This window comes from Xiphophorus hellerii, chromosome 2 (genome assembly GCF_003331165.1).
Source record: "Xiphophorus hellerii strain 12219 chromosome 2, Xiphophorus_hellerii-4.1, whole genome shotgun sequence".
Lineage (NCBI taxonomy): Eukaryota > Metazoa > Chordata > Actinopteri > Cyprinodontiformes > Poeciliidae > Xiphophorus > Xiphophorus hellerii.
Genome location: NC_045673.1, coordinates 10,355,418 through 10,373,844, shown reverse-complemented (window position 1 = coordinate 10,373,844; position 18,427 = coordinate 10,355,418). Strand labels below are relative to the sequence as shown.

At 35.5% G+C, this 18,427-nt stretch overlaps 2 protein-coding genes across 3 annotated transcripts in view; one reads left to right on the top strand and one right to left on the bottom strand.

The window, feature by feature from the left end:
- The first annotated feature begins 1,526 nt into the window (after positions 1–1,526).
- pex11a (peroxisomal biogenesis factor 11 alpha) lies at positions 1,527–5,679 on the top strand. Its single transcript, XM_032583321.1, has 3 exons — positions 1,527–1,848; positions 1,982–2,097; positions 3,046–5,679. The coding sequence occupies exons 1-3, from the start codon at positions 1,793–1,795 to the stop codon at positions 3,612–3,614; spliced, it is 741 nt and encodes a 246-aa protein (XP_032439212.1). The 5' UTR covers positions 1,527–1,792; the 3' UTR covers positions 3,615–5,679.
- Positions 5,680–6,191: 512 nt separating this feature from the next.
- Positions 6,192–18,427, bottom strand: part of LOC116732788 (RNA polymerase II elongation factor ELL) — a 30,871-nt gene continuing 18,635 nt past the window's right edge. For both annotated transcript variants that reach the window (XM_032583271.1, XM_032583266.1), the window contains 8 exons: positions 17,103–17,344; positions 16,450–16,574; positions 15,192–15,306; positions 10,615–11,071; positions 10,127–10,196; positions 9,573–9,744; positions 9,423–9,467; positions 6,192–9,222 (listed from right to left, as the gene is read on the bottom strand). In XM_032583271.1, coding sequence (XP_032439162.1) covers positions 9,109–9,222; positions 9,423–9,467; positions 9,573–9,744; positions 10,127–10,196; positions 10,615–11,071; positions 15,192–15,306; positions 16,450–16,574; positions 17,103–17,344 — 1,340 coding nt within the window. In that variant the 3' untranslated portion in view covers positions 6,192–9,108. The remainder of the gene's footprint in view (positions 9,223–9,422; positions 9,468–9,572; positions 9,745–10,126; positions 10,197–10,614; positions 11,072–15,191; positions 15,307–16,449; positions 16,575–17,102; positions 17,345–18,427) is intronic.

The following is an 18,427-nucleotide window of genomic DNA, read 5'->3' as shown; positions in this document are numbered from 1 at the left end:
TTCCAGTCTGTGAAGTTTTATGGGGACATTTTAAAAAAAAAAAGGGGTTTATTATTAAACACATTGGAAGATTGTTCATAAGAAAATACACTTTACAGTAGGGAATGTTCTATTAACTGAATCAAAATTTTGCTTGGAAAAAGCTTCTTTTCTCTAAAAATGACACAGCAAGACCACTTATGTGGTCATCTGCTAAAGGCTACAAGTCTTTTATTTTATCCAAATACCTTATTTGGTTCGGATACATAAACCCTTCAACTTTAAGGAGTTGCACCCTCCTTTTACTATGGCCATTGCATCTTTCTGAACTGTTTGGTTCAGAAAGACCAAACAGTCAAAGATATTTCTTGTGGGAAAAAAAAAGACTTTGAAATATCCAAGTAACATCCAAGTGACCTTACCAGAGGTCCATGAACCTCTGGTAGAGGGGCTGCTTTTCATTGGCTGATGCCCATTCTACGTGGTCACGTGCATGGCCGTCTCACAAACACACGCTTCCTGTTAGCTAAGTACAGCATAATGCCAGTAGCCTACTGATACAACTTCTATACCTTGAAGCCTGTCTGCTACACAGTCTTACGTTAGCTAAACAGATCAATATGCAATGTGTACTGTATCTGACATACACTAAAGATTCTATTTTAGCAGAAAAGGTTTTGGACTAAACTGTTACTCGTGTTAGCCACTCTAGCACCAAGTACAGCTAGTCAATCAACCATCGCTGTGTTCAGGGAAGCGCTGATTAATAATCTAGAAATAAATATCAAGCCTGGAAACTTGATATCGTAACGGACTGAATGTTATGTTTTTAACGTAATCTTTGCTCGCCTTGCGGGGTGCAGGCGGTTGCCACGGTAACAGGTGTGCTTAAACTACAAAGAGAGAGAGAAAGTAAAAAGGTACGAGTGGTTTTGAGTTGATCACCTGTTTGGGTTATTTTACCTTTGCTGTGGCGCATTACAGCCGCTGTAGTTTCTAAACGGTGGACTAATCGTTCGTTTGTGAGTTTATGTCATTCACAATAAACATCAAATAGAACAAATATATTTCATAAAATTTTAACAAACAAATAACTTCTACCACAATAATTATGTGAAATTAAATTAATTATATCCCAACTTCAGAAGATTTGCCTTTACCTTCCCAGAGCTCTTTGGTTCCTCCTATCAGTCTGTAGCTTCTCATATTGAGGCCATCAAACCAAATTTCAGATCTACCATAACTGACTGACACCTGCTGGCCTCAGGTTTGCAACCAGCTTGCGACTGAGAAACCAGTAACCTCCTCCCAGTTGATGACATGAACTTATTAGTTCCTCTGTCCATTGTAGTAGCTGATATATTGTGAAAATCCGGTAGAAATGATGCACTAATCAGTCATGTTTACATAGAAACAACCGTGAGGCTTTGTTTGTGAGACTTGAGACGTGGGTCGGTTGTGGGCGGAGCTTGGTAAGGTCCATTCATTTTAAACCCTTTGTCCGTCCCGGAAATCTGTTCGACGTTCATTCCGCTGCCGTAAAGAGTTGTGGTGAAACAACCGTGTTTAGTTCCGCAGGTGTTGTAAATCAGCTGACCTTTAGCAAAATGAAACACACGGTGAAAGTTTTACATTTCTAAGTATTAGGTCTTTTTAAAACGGCAACTAATGTGAGGAGCTAGTGGTGACAATATACTAAAGTCAAGAAAGGAACTGAACTACACCGGCATCAACAAGAAGCTCATGACAGCGGGTGCACGAGGAGGAAACTTCGCAGTTGAGCAGAACAGCCTGTCCTGATGTGTTAATAATCATGGACGCCGTTGTAAAATTCACAAGCAAAAGCCAAGGGAGAGACCGTATATTCAGGTGCGCTTTTCATTTATAAAGTTGGCCAGGCGTATTTCTGAAAATAATAAATAATAATAATAAATCTGCCAAATTGGTGATATTGCTTAAGTAATAAATTTGATAACTTTTCCTGTGTTGTTTTTGCTTTCAGAGCTACACAGTATGCCTGTGCACTGTCAATATATTTACTACGAAACAAGCCTGATAGAAAGGACCTGGTGGCCAGACTTAAAAGTTTGGAAAATAATCTAAGTGCTGGACGAAAATGTGAGTATAATCGTAAAAAAGCAATAAAACATTTTATTATTTTAAAATATTTTAATGCATTTCATTATCATTAGACAACTTTCAACGTTTATTAATTAATTTAATTTATGAAAAAAAATCCTTGTCTATAGTGTCCCTTTTGCATGTGTCACTCCTGTCCTTGTGACAAACAGTAATTAGTGTTTTGCTCAAAGTTTTACATATTTGGAAATATTAAACTTAAGACATTTTCATAATTATGAGTTAATGAGCATTGTGATAAATCAAGCGTTCTTCCTTTGTGCTTTCTGGGATTTTAAATACTTAATATGAGCTGTTTGATTTCTGGGATTTATAGCCAGGTAAAATACTTATAAAAAATACAAGGCGGTGAACTGAGATTTTTAAGACTTTAATGTATAATGTCCCAGTTCCTTCATGAATGTGTGCAAAAGACAAGAGACAGGTTTGACTTGGAAATGCCTGGAAGCGAGGTCAGGCGATAAAGATATAGCATTTCCTGTTTCTGTTCTTGTGGAGCCTTACTAAGTCCAAAGCTGGGCCTCAAAGGGGTACACTATTGATGCACCGCTTAATTATCGCCTCTGCATCTTAGCTGCCACCGCAAGTCTCTGCTGCTTTGGCAGCTTGACTTACTAACTCACAGACACTATTTTCTCATAATTTCTTAGCAAAACATTTTGGTGGGACATTCATTTGGAGCAAGGTCCCTAAGAGGTTCTGAAAGCAGGAAAGCTTTGCTTCAAAAGTGCTGTAGAGTAGACGTGAAGATACTGCATGAATGTCGACCTTGACCTTTGTGCTACAGAGTTGCTAACATGCTAAACTTATGTAGTTTATGTAGCTGTATAGTAACCTGTTGGATGCTTGTTGACTGCTTATAGCAGAATGTTCACTTCATGTTTCTCTTGAACTCATTCCTGCTTTCATTTCTGCCTCCTTTGTCAGTGCTCAGGCTAGGAAATGCAGCCAATTCCATTGTGGCTGCTAAACAAACCATGCAACTCTCTGACCGAGTACTGGGCCTGTGCCTCACAGTGGCCAACATCAACCGGGCCCTCTACTTTATCTGTGATAATGTAGTGTGGGCCAGAAATGTGGGCCTCATCCGCAGCATCGACAAGGAACGCTGGAGCATAAATGCCTCTCGCTACTACCTCTTTTCATTAGTGATGAATCTGACCCGAGATCTATATGTAATTCTCCAGTTGATGCAACAGAAAGGGAGAGATGACCGCCTCAAAAGCAAAATGAACCAGCATCTCAGTGACTGTCCTGAAGTAGCGGAAGCCGTTATTCCTGAGCTGGATGCCCTTATTTTCCTGCTTCTGGAGACTCTGAGATCAGAACCGACTGTTGCCTTGGACACTGTGAAGAACATCTGCGATCTCTTCATTCCTTTAGATAGGCTGGGCATTTACAAGTCAAGTGCAGGAGTTGTTGGATTTTGTGGGCTGATATCTTCACTGATTGGCATTATAACCCTCGCACGACCCACTTTGAGGATCAAACCCTGATAAGGAGGGTGGAGTTTGACCAAAGGTTAAAACAGACTAGCAATAACAATCAAGATTATATATTCCAATGATAATTGTGTTGAGTGGTTTTGCAGCAGAATCTGAATTTACTTTAAGGCTTCCTGGCAATAATATAATTAGAGATGCATCAATCAAGCATTTCACGTCTGATAGCAATTTTTACTTTTTTTCTGAAGTCTAACCTTCCAATTGAGATTTTTTGTTCATCAAAGAAGGTAAATTAAGGAACTGCAGGATAATTATTTAACATATCAAATCATTTCCCTAACCTGTGTGTGATTTTAATATTCTAGTAGGAAGTACAAAGTGCCTTCTACTGGTTGATTTCTTACAGGTTAAAATTTTGTGAATGCTTATTTGTGATGCATTTAATGACCAGTAAAAAAGTTCAGGTTTGACCGATAGTCAAGGGACAATTTTGTTTTTCTGACTGACTAACTGGTGCATCTCTAAATATAACTAACAGCAACCTGCTGCAGGAAGTACTTTCTGAACAACCTAAGATCAAAGACTTGATTTTGTTGCATTCCTGTTTTCTACACTACCAGCAGTTTCACAACTGATAGACTCCCAAGTAATATGAAACAAAAATTGTTTATATTGCAGGGTTGTTCGTCTGCTTTCAAAGATGTTTAATATTTTTATTTATGGAATTGTTTGATGATTACATCTGACCTTTTTACTATTTCATACTTTTGAAATATATTGGGTTTTGTACATCACCTAACTATGCAAGATGTTTTGTCCAGACCAGGTAACAATTTGTACCCGCATTGGTGACTTGTGATTAACAATTGGTAGGTAGTGAGAAAAAGGGATTCTGTGACTCAAAAAGTAAGATTAACAGAATGTTACTCAGTTATTTGATTTGATCAGAGGTCAAAGGCTTTTTTTCCTCAACGATCAACCACCAGAGATCAGTAATAGAGTTGCAGAAAATTTAGAATTATGTAAACTTTTTAAAAGATGTTTTAAAATTCAAGGAAAAGGGATGACGATATAATTCATCTCCATATTTGATCAAGAATGTTTACCTTCTTAGAGGTAAACACTTGGATAATAGTGTATTATTGTCCAAGTGTTTGTTTGCCGGTGTGAAGGGGAAGAAGGTTGAGATGAAATAAGTGGCTACATAATGGGAGTACAAATTGAGGGTTAGTTATTGCTCAGGCCACTGCTGTGCTTATTGTTTTGTGATAAAATGCTGCTAATTTGATATGACTGAAGAGTTAGTGGCTTCTCTGTCAAATGAGGGGAAGCATTTAGATTTTAATGTGCTACTGAAATAATCTGCTGGACTTACCTCAAAGAAAAGTGATACAGGATTAAGAGGAAAAACTTTGCATGGCCATTTTATTTGTTCAAGAAGAGTTTGAGCTGCAAATACTTGGAAATCTGTTGTTTGCAACTAAATGTATTGGAATTTGCTCCATGCAACATGTTTGTCTTTCAGAAGTAGTTACACTGCCCTCTTTAAGACAAATGACAACTTGTACAATTGAAGAGCTTTTTATTTTCAGTTTCACTCAGACAACAATGCATTTTTTTGTAAAAGATTATTCTCAAGAGATGTTATATTCATCCAGATATTGCAAAAATACAGTATATTCCATTGTCTCTTTCACAATGGTTTAGTTTGGCTGTGCAAAGAACCAATAAGCAATGCACAAAATAGTCCCTCAAAAATGTACAGTCATTAAAAGCAATAAATAAATTTGCTCCAAGCAAATAAAATGCAATAATATATAGTTGACAAAAGGTTTTATTTCACATTTCCACTGGTGTGTTATTGTTTCCTGTACCAGTAATCTATTAAATCACACCTCAATGGAAAAATGTGGAAACAGTTTGCCAAGTTGGAAGATGAAATTAAACTGAAACTTAGACAGTTGCTTCAAAGCACTTTTAAACAGACTTGGCTTTGAGTTGATATCCTAATAGGTCTTCAATCCTATAAGACCAAGTCTCTATTACTGGGAAACTTTGATCTAATTTATTAAATATGCCTGTATGTGCATTTAAAGAGGCATCTTTTGAGATTATGTAAAAATAGAACAAAGCACTTTTAAAAAGTGGCAACAGTGTCAAGCTAAAGATTTGTAATTACCGCTGGCAGTTTTTCTTTTCCCCCATAGGACAATAACTGTGTGATGAATCTACCTGCTCTCTGAGTGAAAAGGCACCTTCAGTAGTTAGCTCCTGCAACAGATAAATAAGAAAAAGGTACATAGGATTTTTTTTTCACAAATGGTACACATGTCACAGGTTATCAGTTTTTTTCCCTTGTGTAATATTACTTGTACTATGTTAGCGGTACATATTTGTAAGCTTCTGAAAGAAAATGGTTTTAAAATGTATTGCTTTCAGCAAACTATGGTTTGAAGAGTCTCATTATTGCTCTAACCATGTTCAAATTTCAACGTTTTAGTAAAACACTGCAAAATCCCAATAAATTTTGGATATGCACTTAAGTTGTGCTTATGCATTTTTTTATATACTTGTTTATTTTTTTATGATTTTTAGTATTTGAAGCTGGTTTATACTTTATGGGATTACAGTTGTTTTTCCTCCAGTTGTCAGTGCCAATACTTTTTTTTTTTTTTTATTTCATATGTGCTCAAACAGAATAACTATTGTTACTCAAATCCTTCAAACGTATCAGAGTACCGCATTTAAAAATGTCTATTTGATTGCAGAAAAAAACAAAAAAAAAAACATTTGGCCACTAAACTTTTGGCAATAGAGCTGCTGCACAAAGAAATCATCAGAAGCAAATTACATAGATTCCTGCAGGTATTCGATGTTTTTGAATCTCTGACAGAACTGGATGGTAGTAGAAACTCCTGTACAGTTTGTGATTATCGCACAGACAAGAAGACAACAAATGATGAAAAAAAATAAAATTAAGACATAAGTACATGGCACAGACAGAAATAAAACAGACAACTTCAACACAACATTTAACCAGTAACCAAAATTACAATTGGACTAAAAGCCATTTATAGAAATGATCTGAGAACACTGATTTTTGCAGGATAAACCAGGAGCATTTTGGAACATGGGCAACTAGGAAAGTTGGAAATGTCTGACATACAGTGCATGTCAAGGCAAGTGTTAACTTCATTCATCCATTATAAGTCACTTTTAAGACAATAGATGTGAGTACTGCTATTATGATGCAAATGCTTAGAGAAAACTACAAATATTCAAATTTCTACACCAGAACCAGAGCTTGTTCCGGTAAAATTAAAAGCACAGGTTGTGACCGATCAGATGCACATTAATATATATCAGAGTGTCTAAAATCTTGATGTGGATCCCTTTTGTGTTCTCACTACTCCTTACAACAAACTTAAACCAAGCAATTTGGGCATAAAAACCCCCAAAGGACCAATCGCTTGCGACTCCTTAAATTACACACTTTAGTCACATTTCTCTGAATAACTCCTTAATGTAACGCTCATAGAAGCTAGTAATGCATTGTTTTTAGCCAAACCTTCTATTAAACTTAATTCAGGGCCTTAACAGCAGTAAAATTACACAATAAAATGATCATCCATCTACAGTGTGAACAGCATTATTTCTATGGCAGTAAAGCTATGGTCAGAAGACTTGAGAGATGAGTATGTTGATCATTTCATATTAAAAGGCAATTCATGGCACTGTAGGCTACATTTGTGAAACTGACTCTAAAAGTGCACAGTACTATGTGAAATCCAGCAAATATACAGTGGAACTATTATTGTGGAACCAATGTGATTTTCATCAACATAGTTTTAATCTGCTTTTTGACATGAACCATGAGTTACACCATATGTTCATATCCACCCAAGTGACCCACACATACAAAGAAATGAATTATGCAAGTCCCTGAATAAGTTATGTGAAATGGAATGACATTGAAAATATCACTTGAAGAAAATTAAGTTAATAAATGCATGAAAAGCAGAGAAAAATACTGGTCTTTCAGTGGAAATTAATATCGCTAATAGCATAGTCCTGACATTGGCTGCTAAAATGTAGGCCATAATCTAGAAGCAGAAAGAACATTTAACCATAAGCCAACCATACCCAGGAGCTTTTTTTAAGATTACTAAGAAGAAGTCAACAATCAGGATAATTGTCCAAGGGCCATAAAGTAGTCAATGAGCATTAGAGACACCTGCAACTAGCAGGAACAGTTTTCCATGAAAACAGTAAGTAATACACATATCTGCCATGACTTCTATAAGAATTACTACACAAAACTCCACTGCTGAAAAAAGCACATTTAAGACCTTTTAAACTTGCAGCAGTACATTTGGACGGACCAAACACAACACAAGGAGAATTCAGGGGAGATGAGACCAAAGCTTCACTCTTTGAATGTCATTACACACACCATGTTTGGAGGAGAAATTGCACTGGAATCACCTTAAAAACAACAAACAAACAGTGAAGTTCCAAGGTGATAAAATCATTATGTGGGACATTTTTTCTGTATACTGAGATTACCAGACTTCATATAACAAGTGCTATTCTGCTTTATTACATATAATTTAAGGACTTATTTGTGCTCCATTCTTTGTACGTGTGGGTTACTTGGGTCATTACTGACCTCCAGGCGAATTTCATGGCAAAAGCGTCCTCAGTGACTAAGACAAATTTGACGTTTTCAATAATTCCCCGCTGTGAGTATTTTTTGGCATTTCTGAGAAATGAGACAGAACATTAGCAGGCATAAAATTCATTTTGATTGTAGTTCATAGACACACGTTTCAACCCTTGTCTCTGCAGCGACTCCATATATCCTACTTTAGTGATCAATATTAGATCAGGTCTCAGTTCTGCAGGTTTTTGGATGAATGACAAATTTTAATCAAGCTAAGTTCTACAAATGATTAATTTGCCATTTTTAATCTAATTTAAAAAGCCTTACAGTGCACTTATAACTAGCACGATGTAATTGCTGCCAGCATGTTTCTTATTATTGTACTAAATTAATCATTCATTATCCTAAATATATTTTCTATCTTCAAATCCACAAACAATTTTTGTATTTAAATATAAACACTTCAGTGGAATTTTTTTTATACCCCTAAGTTTGATTGTACCATCACTTAATTACTTGCAAGTCGATACTTTAAAGTTTCAACCAGTTTAAAAATATAATTACAAATTATATAGTTAGGTAAGGAGGATCACATCTGTTGGCCTCTCCTTTTTACTTGTCGTGTTTTACAGCAGAACTGAAACCAGCTCTTCCAGCCATAAATAGAGCTGAAAAAACAGAGCTTTAAAGGGTAACATATGATCACGAGTAGGCGGTCCAGGCCCACTTTTGACAAAGCACCTTACACCCTCCATTCCATTGACACTGTGGAGGAAATTAAAGTGTCTCAGCATCCCTGGGACCTGGCTGGGCAGTCTTTAGGTCCACCTTGAGTCTTTTGGTCCACTTTTGTTGCAACCCGGTGTGGGTAGTGTGCAGTCACTAGGAAACTAATCCCTGTGTTCGGTCATATTCTGCGATCAGGCCTTTGATATGCGACAGTTTTTTGTGGAGGTACTCGCACCGTTTCTTTTCTTCCCGGTATCCAGGAAACTTCTACAAAAAACAGAAAGGGAAAAGAGTCTGTATTAAACTTTTATTGATGGATGTTTCCCATTAAATGTACAAAAAAGTTCTTAATCATTGTAAGAACTTCTGTTTTCAGTTTTTGTTCAATTTGCCCATGCAAGTATGACAAACATGGCATTCATCAAAGTCAGGACATTGCAAAAGAAGTGATTTTGAAAATATCTTACTTTCTTATATTTTCGATATTTTTGTAGTATTTGGTCCTCCATGAGCTGAAAAAATACAAAAAGAGTGTTACTGCCCTGTACATGCTGCACTTTCTCTTTGGTATTTTACAAAATGAAGCAGTTTCAGCAGGCTCCCACTACAAAAAGTACCTTATATTCCTGTGTTCCCGGTGTGAGAGTGTTGATCTTTGAGCCCAACTGAACAAACATCTCCGTGATGGCCCCAATTCTGTCATGAAGAGCTCTATATTCATCGTACTCGGCACAAAAGTCATCGTGGTACTGTTGCCGCTGCTCCAGTGTTGTTACAGTGCTGTATTTTCTGAAAAGCAAAAGGAAACACGTCAATCTCTGGAAACCGAGTATGTACCGAATCCATCCACTAGATGGCTCTGCAAGAATTAGATTAGAGAATGGTGTGTTGAGCAGATGTATAAATGTAGGACATAAGATATTTTGTTTTGTGAGTTATTCTCAGTGAAGCTTTGTGAGACCTTATTTATATAATGTTCCTCTGTTTATGTGAATGGGTTGAAGCAGAACCGTACTGTTAAGGAAAACTTTGGTTTTTCCTTCAAGCAGTAGGTTAAAACCGAAATTCAAAACTATGCTGTAAAACGTTGCTTCAGCAACTGATGTAAAGAAAGTTGGCTATGTTTTACTCATTAAAAAATTTTTAATATAAAAAATGTTTAAAACCTTACATGAAATAGTCGGGCAGTTCTTCAGTTGCGGCTCGGTTAACAGGTGTTTTGTCTCGTTCGTGGTCTGTAGCTGTTTAAAATACACATTCAGGAGAAAGATTAATTTCAGTATATTGATGGAAATCTGGCAACAAGTCTGTCATATCAAGATAAATTATTTAATGGTGTCTCTGATAACCGATCCAATCCAAGACGAGCAGTTACGTCAACAAAGCAAAGCAGGAGGTAAATCTGCCTGCTGACTAGCTCGGCCATAGGTCACCCAGCTGTTACACAGTCAATCATCAACAGACAACAGAGTAACTGTTCTTACTGCTGTCTCAGATCAAATTCTATAAAATGTTCCTCTTTTAATTCTACAAAAAAAATATTTATGACTCAATCTTGGAAAGTTTATTATTTCTTTAAACGGCCTTCTTGCACAACCTCGTCCTTATCTTAACAGCAAAACAGAATAAATTATGACCTGATAAAACTTTGGCATTCACCTTTAACATTTTCTTGGTTCTGCTTCAGGTCTGGACTAGTCTCAATCCAGTCTGGCTTTAAGCGATCTCGCTCCTTGTCTTTGTGTTTCTTGGACCTTTTCTTTTTGTGCTGGCCATTGGCGAGCTGCTGTGCAGTGCATATAGAGGTGCCATTGTGTCGAGGCTTGGGACTGGGTAAAGTGGGAGCCGGTTCCGTCTTGTCTAGTTTGGAAATAGCACACGGCATGCTGAGCTTGTGTGGCGAATACAAACCAACTGGGTTTCCCTGAGGATGATTATTGGTTATGTCAAACTCTGTTTTTGTCGCCGCACAAGCGTTTCCGTGACTGGAGGAGTTACGAGCCCCATTGGTGCCACAGTCTGTGTGAGAGGGCGACTGCAGGGGGAGACAGTGTTCCGACAGCCTTTGTTTTTTGGGGGTTTGGATGTTGGAAGCGTCCAAAACCAGTGACCGTTTCTAGAACAAAAGAGAAAGAAAACAAATTAAATATTACTAGAAAATTTTGAAGAGGGGTTTTATAGTATAGTAATGAGGAAAACAAAAACAATTTTCAAATAGATGGATATGAATTACATTATGTGAATAGAAGTAGTAAAAGAGGTGGGGGTGTTGCTTTGTTTGCTGATAGTGAAATAAGATGTAAAATAAAGGATACTATGTCAACAACTGTTGAAGGTGTAATGGAGATGATTACTATAGAAGTGTTAAGTGAGAAATCGAGAAATATAGTGGTGAGTTGTGTGTATCGAACACCAGGATCTAACTTAGAATTATTTACTGAAAAATTAATAGAGCTTATTGAAATGAGTAAAAATAAAACATTATTTCTGTGTGGAGATTTTAATATAGATTTAGGAACCCAAATTGATTTAAATAGGATGTTTGTTGATACAATGTGTAGTTTGGGTTTCTTTCCATTGATATCAAAACCAACAAGAATTACGACACACTCTGCCACAATAATTGATAATATTTTTACTAATATTACGGATGGAGAGGTGCTGAGTGGACTCTTCAAAATCGATATAAGTGATCATTTACCAGTTTTTGCGATTTACAAAAATCACCAGAAAATTATTACTGTACCTGTGCCAACGAAAAAAGTGTTTAATATGTCAAAAAAAAATTTGGATAAATTGAAAAATGATTTGTGTCAACAAAATTGGAATAATGTATATGTGGATGATGTACACAGAGCATATGATGAGTTTATGAATATTTTGGGAGTTCTGTATAAAAGACATTGTATGACAACTAATTTTGTTAAGAAAGATGCTGTTGACAAGCCATGGATGACAAAAGGGTTGAGAAATGCTTGTAAAAAAAAGAATAATTTGTATTCATCCTTTTTGATGTTAAAAACGAAAGAAGCAGAGGATAGATATAAGAAATATAAAAATAAACTGACATGGATTATAAGAAAACATAAAAAAGAATATTATACCGACCTATTAACAAAAAGTAACGGTGATACAAAAGCAATATGGACAGTTATACATAGTGTTTCTACAAAGCATACAATAAAATCTGGTATTGCAACACACTTTTTAAAAGAAAATACTGAAATTTATGATCGGAATGAAATAGCAAACGAATTCAATCATTACTACGTAAATGTTGGTCCAAGACTTGCTGCTCAGATACCAAAAGATGATAGCGATGTTACCCAAAAAATTGGGAGTTGTCCAAACAGCATCTTTCTTGGAGAAACGGATGAGAAAGAAATACTGAGTATTGTAAACAAAATGGCGGATAAAAAATCAAAGGATTGGGTAAATATGGATATGAAATTTGTAAAGGAAATTATGTCTTATGTAATTAAACCATTCACCTATATCTGTAATTTGTCATTTTCATCAGGAAAATTTCCAGACGCCATGAAAATAGCAAAGGTAATTCCCATTTACAAAAATGGTAAGAAATGTATGTTTAGTAATTACAGACCGATATCGTTGTTGCCACAGTTCTCAAAAATTTTGGAGAAACTATTTGTAAATAGATTAGATACATTTATAGATAAAAATAATATATTAAGTAGTAGTCAATATGGATTTAGGGCCAAAAATTCGACATCAATGGCCCTTATGGAACTGATAGAACATATAACAAATGCTATTGATCAAAAACAATATAGTGCTAGCATTTATGTCGATCTAAAGAAAGCATTCGACACGATTGACCATAACATTTTACTCAAAAAACTTATTAAATACGGGATTAGAGGGCCGGCATTACAGTGGATTTCGAGCTACCTGGAGAATAGAAAACAGTTTGTACAAGTACATGATACTAGATCCGAATTTTGTGAAATTACATGTGGAGTTCCACAGGGCTCAGTACTTGGACCAAAGTTGTTCATTTTATATGTAAATGATTTGGTAAATGTATCAGGGTTTTTCAAATGTATTCTATTTGCGGATGATACCACTTTTTTTTGTCAGGGTAATGATATAAAAGGGATGTTAAAAGAAATGAAAAGAGAATTTATGCAAATACATAAATGGTTTAAACTAAATAAATTATCTTTAAATTTGGACAAAACAAATTATATGTTATTTACAAGGAGACAAAGAATTGTAAATACTCCATTTAAAGTTGATGGTGTAGAGATTTGTAGAGTTAGTGAGGTGAAATTCTTGGGTGTGATAATTGATGAGAAATTATCATGGAAATCCCATTTGAATTATTTAAGAACAAAATTAGCAAAATCAATTGCAGTGCTTTATAAAGTACGGGATTTTCTGAATGATCATGCACTATTTATGTTGTATAATGCACTAATTGTTCCACACTTGGTTTATTGTGTTGAGGTATGGGGAAAGGCATGTTATACTAGTATAAAATCTGTTTTTGTTTTGCAAAAAAGGGCAATAAGAGTTATTGCTCAAAAACATGGTAAATATCCAACAAATACATTATTTTGTAATTTGAGGTTTTTGAAATTCAATGATTTAGTTGATTATAATATTTTGTTGGTTATGTATAAGGCACATCTAAAAACATTACCCTTAAACATCCAAAAAAATTTTGAAAAGAGAGAGAGTGGTTATAACCTTAAGGGGACACAGATTTTTAAGAAACCTAAATTCAGAACTTGTTTGAAAGAACGATGTACTTCGATACAAGGAGTCAAACTGTGGAACGACCTGCAAAACGATGTTAAAAATGCTAAATCATTACACATGTTTAAAAGAATGTTAAAGATTGTTTTTTTGAAGAAGTATGAAATAGTATAAAGTCAAAGTATAGTATTGTTCAGTTGAGATTGATGATTGACCTTGTTTTTTTGGTCTTCCTTTGTTTTCTTTTTTTTGTCACATAAGACAAATCAAAAAAAATTTTTTAGTTTTTTTTTTTTTTTTCTTGTTTGTTTGTTTTTTGTTGTTTTGATCCATAGTTGAGAAAAAGGGGCAGATATTATAAGATTATTTTCTTCTTTCTGCTACCTTTCATTTCATTTTTTTAAATTATTTTATTTTTTTTTCCTTGTATTAAAAATTTTTTATTTGTATTGAATGAAATGAATAAAGATAATAATATAGTATTGCGGGTAAATGAGTCATTCTTCAGATAGTGTTGAATTCACTTTAGGGAACGAACATACCATTCAAAAATAGCAACAGTAAGCTTAGAAAAACTACTGAATACAGAAAAACTATGAGAAAAGTTCATGTCAAATAAGCAGAGGTAAATTCACTTTAGTTGATTGACTTTGATGTCTGTATGTCCAAGACAATAATATCTGAGGCATATTGGTTGTTTAGTTTTTAATCACCATTCCCTAAGTGACCAATATTATTCTTTTTTTTTTTAGATTGTTTTGATATTCCAATTAGAAACCTATTTATTAAGCAGTTTTTAGGACATAAATTCATACATTGCTGTAAAAATTATATGCAAATAAGTGAATATGACTAAACAAAAGCAGGTTTAAAGCATTTGAATTACTTCTGGAATTTTTTTTTGTTTGGTTTTTAAAACTTTATCATTGTTGAGACACAAAAAATTTAAATCAAAGCAAACAGAGAGGAGATGAAAACACTGTCACCTTTTATCTTTGGTCCTGCAATGGATGCAAAGTTTTATAGATTTAAAATATATACTTCTCTTTGTCCATGTTGAGTTTTATCAGGTTTATCAGGTTTTATCAGGCAGAATCAGGGTCTTAAACCTGATTAAGACCCTGATTTCTGCTATAATTTAGCAGGATTTGCATACGTTGTCGTTTTAAACAAAGTAAAGATACATCAATCTATTCCACAGCAATAAAGCCAAAGAACAGGTTCATTTGTGAATGATTTCTAAGCTAACACCAATTATCTATAAAGACTAGTTGTGTATTCAGACATTTCCATAAAACAGAACATAACATCACTTATCTATCCATTTCCTGGTTCTGGTAAATAACTAACCGTGTAATTTTATTTCCCACTGCATGATTCCAGTAAGAGCTATTTGAGTTATTTTTGTTAATGCATTTTGTTTGTACATTGACTTAAGAGGGTAATGCCTCATATTTAGTCAGAAAAAAATTAGGAAATAAAAACAAGACAAATCTTGCAACATGAATATTTACCACTGAGAGATTTTTGGCAGGACTGAGCCGTGAGGGAGAATCCCCAAGACTTTTGTGCAACGAATGGTTGGACTGGGGACTCCTTGATTGGTTATTGTGCAGTGGCTGAAGTTTCCTGTGAAGACATTTAGAACACAGTACCTTTACTTAGACTAACTAAGGTAAATGGCCCATAAAGCCAAACAGGAAGAACACATTATTGCAGATTTTTGTGCAATGGGATGAGCAATTATAGCTAGGAAAAGATAGAGGTGGAAGTCTTTCCACAGAAGAAATAATTACAGAAGTTATGCAACTGTGTTTTTGTAAAATAACACACAGGAGCTGTCCACAGAAACTAAAAAGACTTGTATGAGAAACATTAGCTGCATATTTAACCTCTTTATGGCCAAAGCCTTTTTTTTCTGGTAATCTGCTTCCTACAGCTCCTTCCTTGAACAGATGCCATTACCAAAGGTCACTTGCTGCAGTGAATTCTTGCCCTCTCATTAATAGTGACAGTAATAGTGGAGTTCCTAGCCACTAAGTAGCAATAACCAACAGTTCTTAGAACGTTGTGAAGTAGTAGTCAGATAAACTGACTACAGAGAAGATCCTCCAAGTTTTTTCAAATCACAGCTTTATTGTTTTTGGCAAAATATTTGAATGGATACAACTGAAAAGCTTTTACACCCAGCAGGAGTGCTGCAAGATTCTAGTGGGAGTTGTGCTTTTTCCAAAATGGCACTGGAGCACATGGCTTCCATGTTTTCTGGCAGGCACTTAAAGATCACTCCTTAACTGCTTAGCCTCGCAAGTCTTGCCACTTGGCAGCACAGTGCATGAAAAATTTTCCATTGCTTTGATGTCTCGATTAAAAGATTCTTCTGAGCAAAGGCGTTGTCATTTAGAAGCAGCATTTAAAAAAAAAAAAAAAAAAAAAAATCAAAGCAGACTGACACCAATAGTGCTAGGCACAATAACTCAACAAGCGATGACCATATTAGTCTGTTTAAAGTGTTAGACAAGTTTTAAAGTGCATTAAAAGTAAAGCCATATTTGCTGTTGAACCCTCACACCTTTATACTAAGCTAAACAGTTGGCAGTTTGTGTAATAAAGTAAATAAAGTATAAAACTTATCCTCTCACAAACATTAAGGATGAACGTGAAAATATTTACAATTACACTGTAGGTAACAATGAATAATAATAATAAAAATATTTAAATATTGTCTCGTCTTTTGCTAAATTTTCATATTTGGCCTAAATGAATTCCCACCTGATGAGAAGCCTGTGGATAAGTTGCTTTTCCTCTTCCAGATATCCAGGCCAGTCTCTTTGGACAAGTTTGTAAAGTTCATCCTTTAGAGAGTAGCTGCTATCCTTAGGATTCAGCTTACCAACCTGGAAAACCAACATCCCCGTCATAGGACAGAAAGTAGTATAACAGAAAACAAGTCTAGCTGTACTTGTAACCTCTGACACAGCACTGTTGCACTATTTTTATCACTTGTATACAAACCCCACTAATACGAACATACCCAAAGCAACCAACAGTTTCTGCGATTACTTGGATCCCAGCCTGTGTCATCCCAACCCTTCTCCTGTCAAAAACATTATCTTCTCATCCAAAGATAATTAAAGCACAGCCCTAATTACAGTTACCACTGCCTGCACAGTTTCCAATTGATGATTGCATTGGGACACTCACACAATGTGAACACAGGAAATATGCCTGAAATAGACCTAATGGTATCGGATTATTTTTATTTGCACAATTGATGACCAGGCATGGGTAGATTTATATAATTCTTATATATAATGTTTAATTTTTCAGTGTTATACCAGATCCCAAAGGCAGTTAAATTTACTCATTGTCTAAGATACATTTTTAAAAATTATTTCCAACATATTATTCCACCAGTCTCCTACCTCCTCTAGTACAGAGGTCAGATCAGCCTTGTCCTTTGGGCTGGCCCTCTCCCTCTCTAGCCATAGTAGCATATCAGGCTTCCTGTAGGGCTTTAGGGCCAGGAGATGAATGATGCGATCCCTTAAGGGCCGATGTGCCACCGGGCTGGGGAGCAGGGGCCTCTTGTTGCTGGGGGAGTGCTTGTTACTGCTGTCAGAGCTGGAGACCAGGCCCTGTTTCCTTTGCACCTTCACACACTTACCTATTAATAAAGTAGATAAATAGTTTTAAAGAGATCAATTTAATTAGAGGTAGTGGGTATTACACCAATAATCTCAAGTTGTTTAATTCAGATAAATACTTCGCTCAACTAAAGAGGAACATGCTTTCAACTCATCTGATAACAGGACTCAGGCAGCTGAAGTATCCTGAGAAAACAAGGCTGTCATATCATTCACAATCCTGTCCTAAGGGTAGATATACAAATCATGCCCCAATTTTCTAAGTCAAGCCCACACATGACAGGCAGACAATACGTTTTTGTAATTTTATCTCTTCTGTTTTAATGGATTATGCATGTGCAACAGATAAGACTGAATTTACATGCCAGTCTGAAAAAGTAGTTTACATGCGTTAATACACAGAGCTCAAGCATTTTCTTTTTGCATGTGAGTAGAGGCTGCACCAGTGTAATGATGAGATAGTAGAATGGGCTTCTCCTAAGTAAACAAGTGGGGTGGGGAAAATAAAGCAATTAACTCGGAGAAGGTTTTCTTCATGTTACAGAACTAATTCAACTGGATCCAGGTCACTTCTTGTGGATGTCTGCCGACTGTAATCTCATTACAATCCTAAGCCATACATTGGTTTGAAGGTTATTAAAGGTAAAAGACTAACTCTGTGTGCCAACAGAGAGAGCTTGGTTGATACTTGACTTTGTTATTTACATATCCTGCAGGTGTTATTGTGTCAAACAATTAGGAAACTATACATGGTCGTGCAAAAGCATTTGTGCTCCTGGACCTTAATTTTTTTTTACATTATAACTGAAAATTGTCTTGCCTACTAAGTCAGCTAATTAAATTAATAAAAAGCATCCACTACTTAATTTAAATTCAGTGTAAAGTACAGTTGTTCTGTGATGGTTTGTTATAAACCTTGGTGAACAAACAGCGTCATGAAGACCTATACCACAAAAGAAACATGTACATTTCTTTTTTTTTAAATTATGTGCTACTTCATGTTGGTCAATCACATAAAATCCCTATAAATGACATTAAAGTTCTTGGTTATAATGCAAGAAATGCTCAAACACCCCAGGAGGTATGAATACTTTTGCAAGGTG

Coding starts and splice junctions, on each gene's coding strand:
- pex11a (XM_032583321.1), top strand. CDS start 1,793: ATGGACGCCGTTGTAAAATTCACAAGCAAAAGCCAAGGGAGAGACCGT. Junction 1,849..1,981: donor GGGAGAGACCGTATATTCAG/GTGCGCTTTTCA, acceptor TTTTGCTTTCAG/AGCTACACAGTATGCCTGTG. Junction 2,098..3,045: donor TCTAAGTGCTGGACGAAAAT/GTGAGTATAATC, acceptor CTCCTTTGTCAG/TGCTCAGGCTAGGAAATGCA.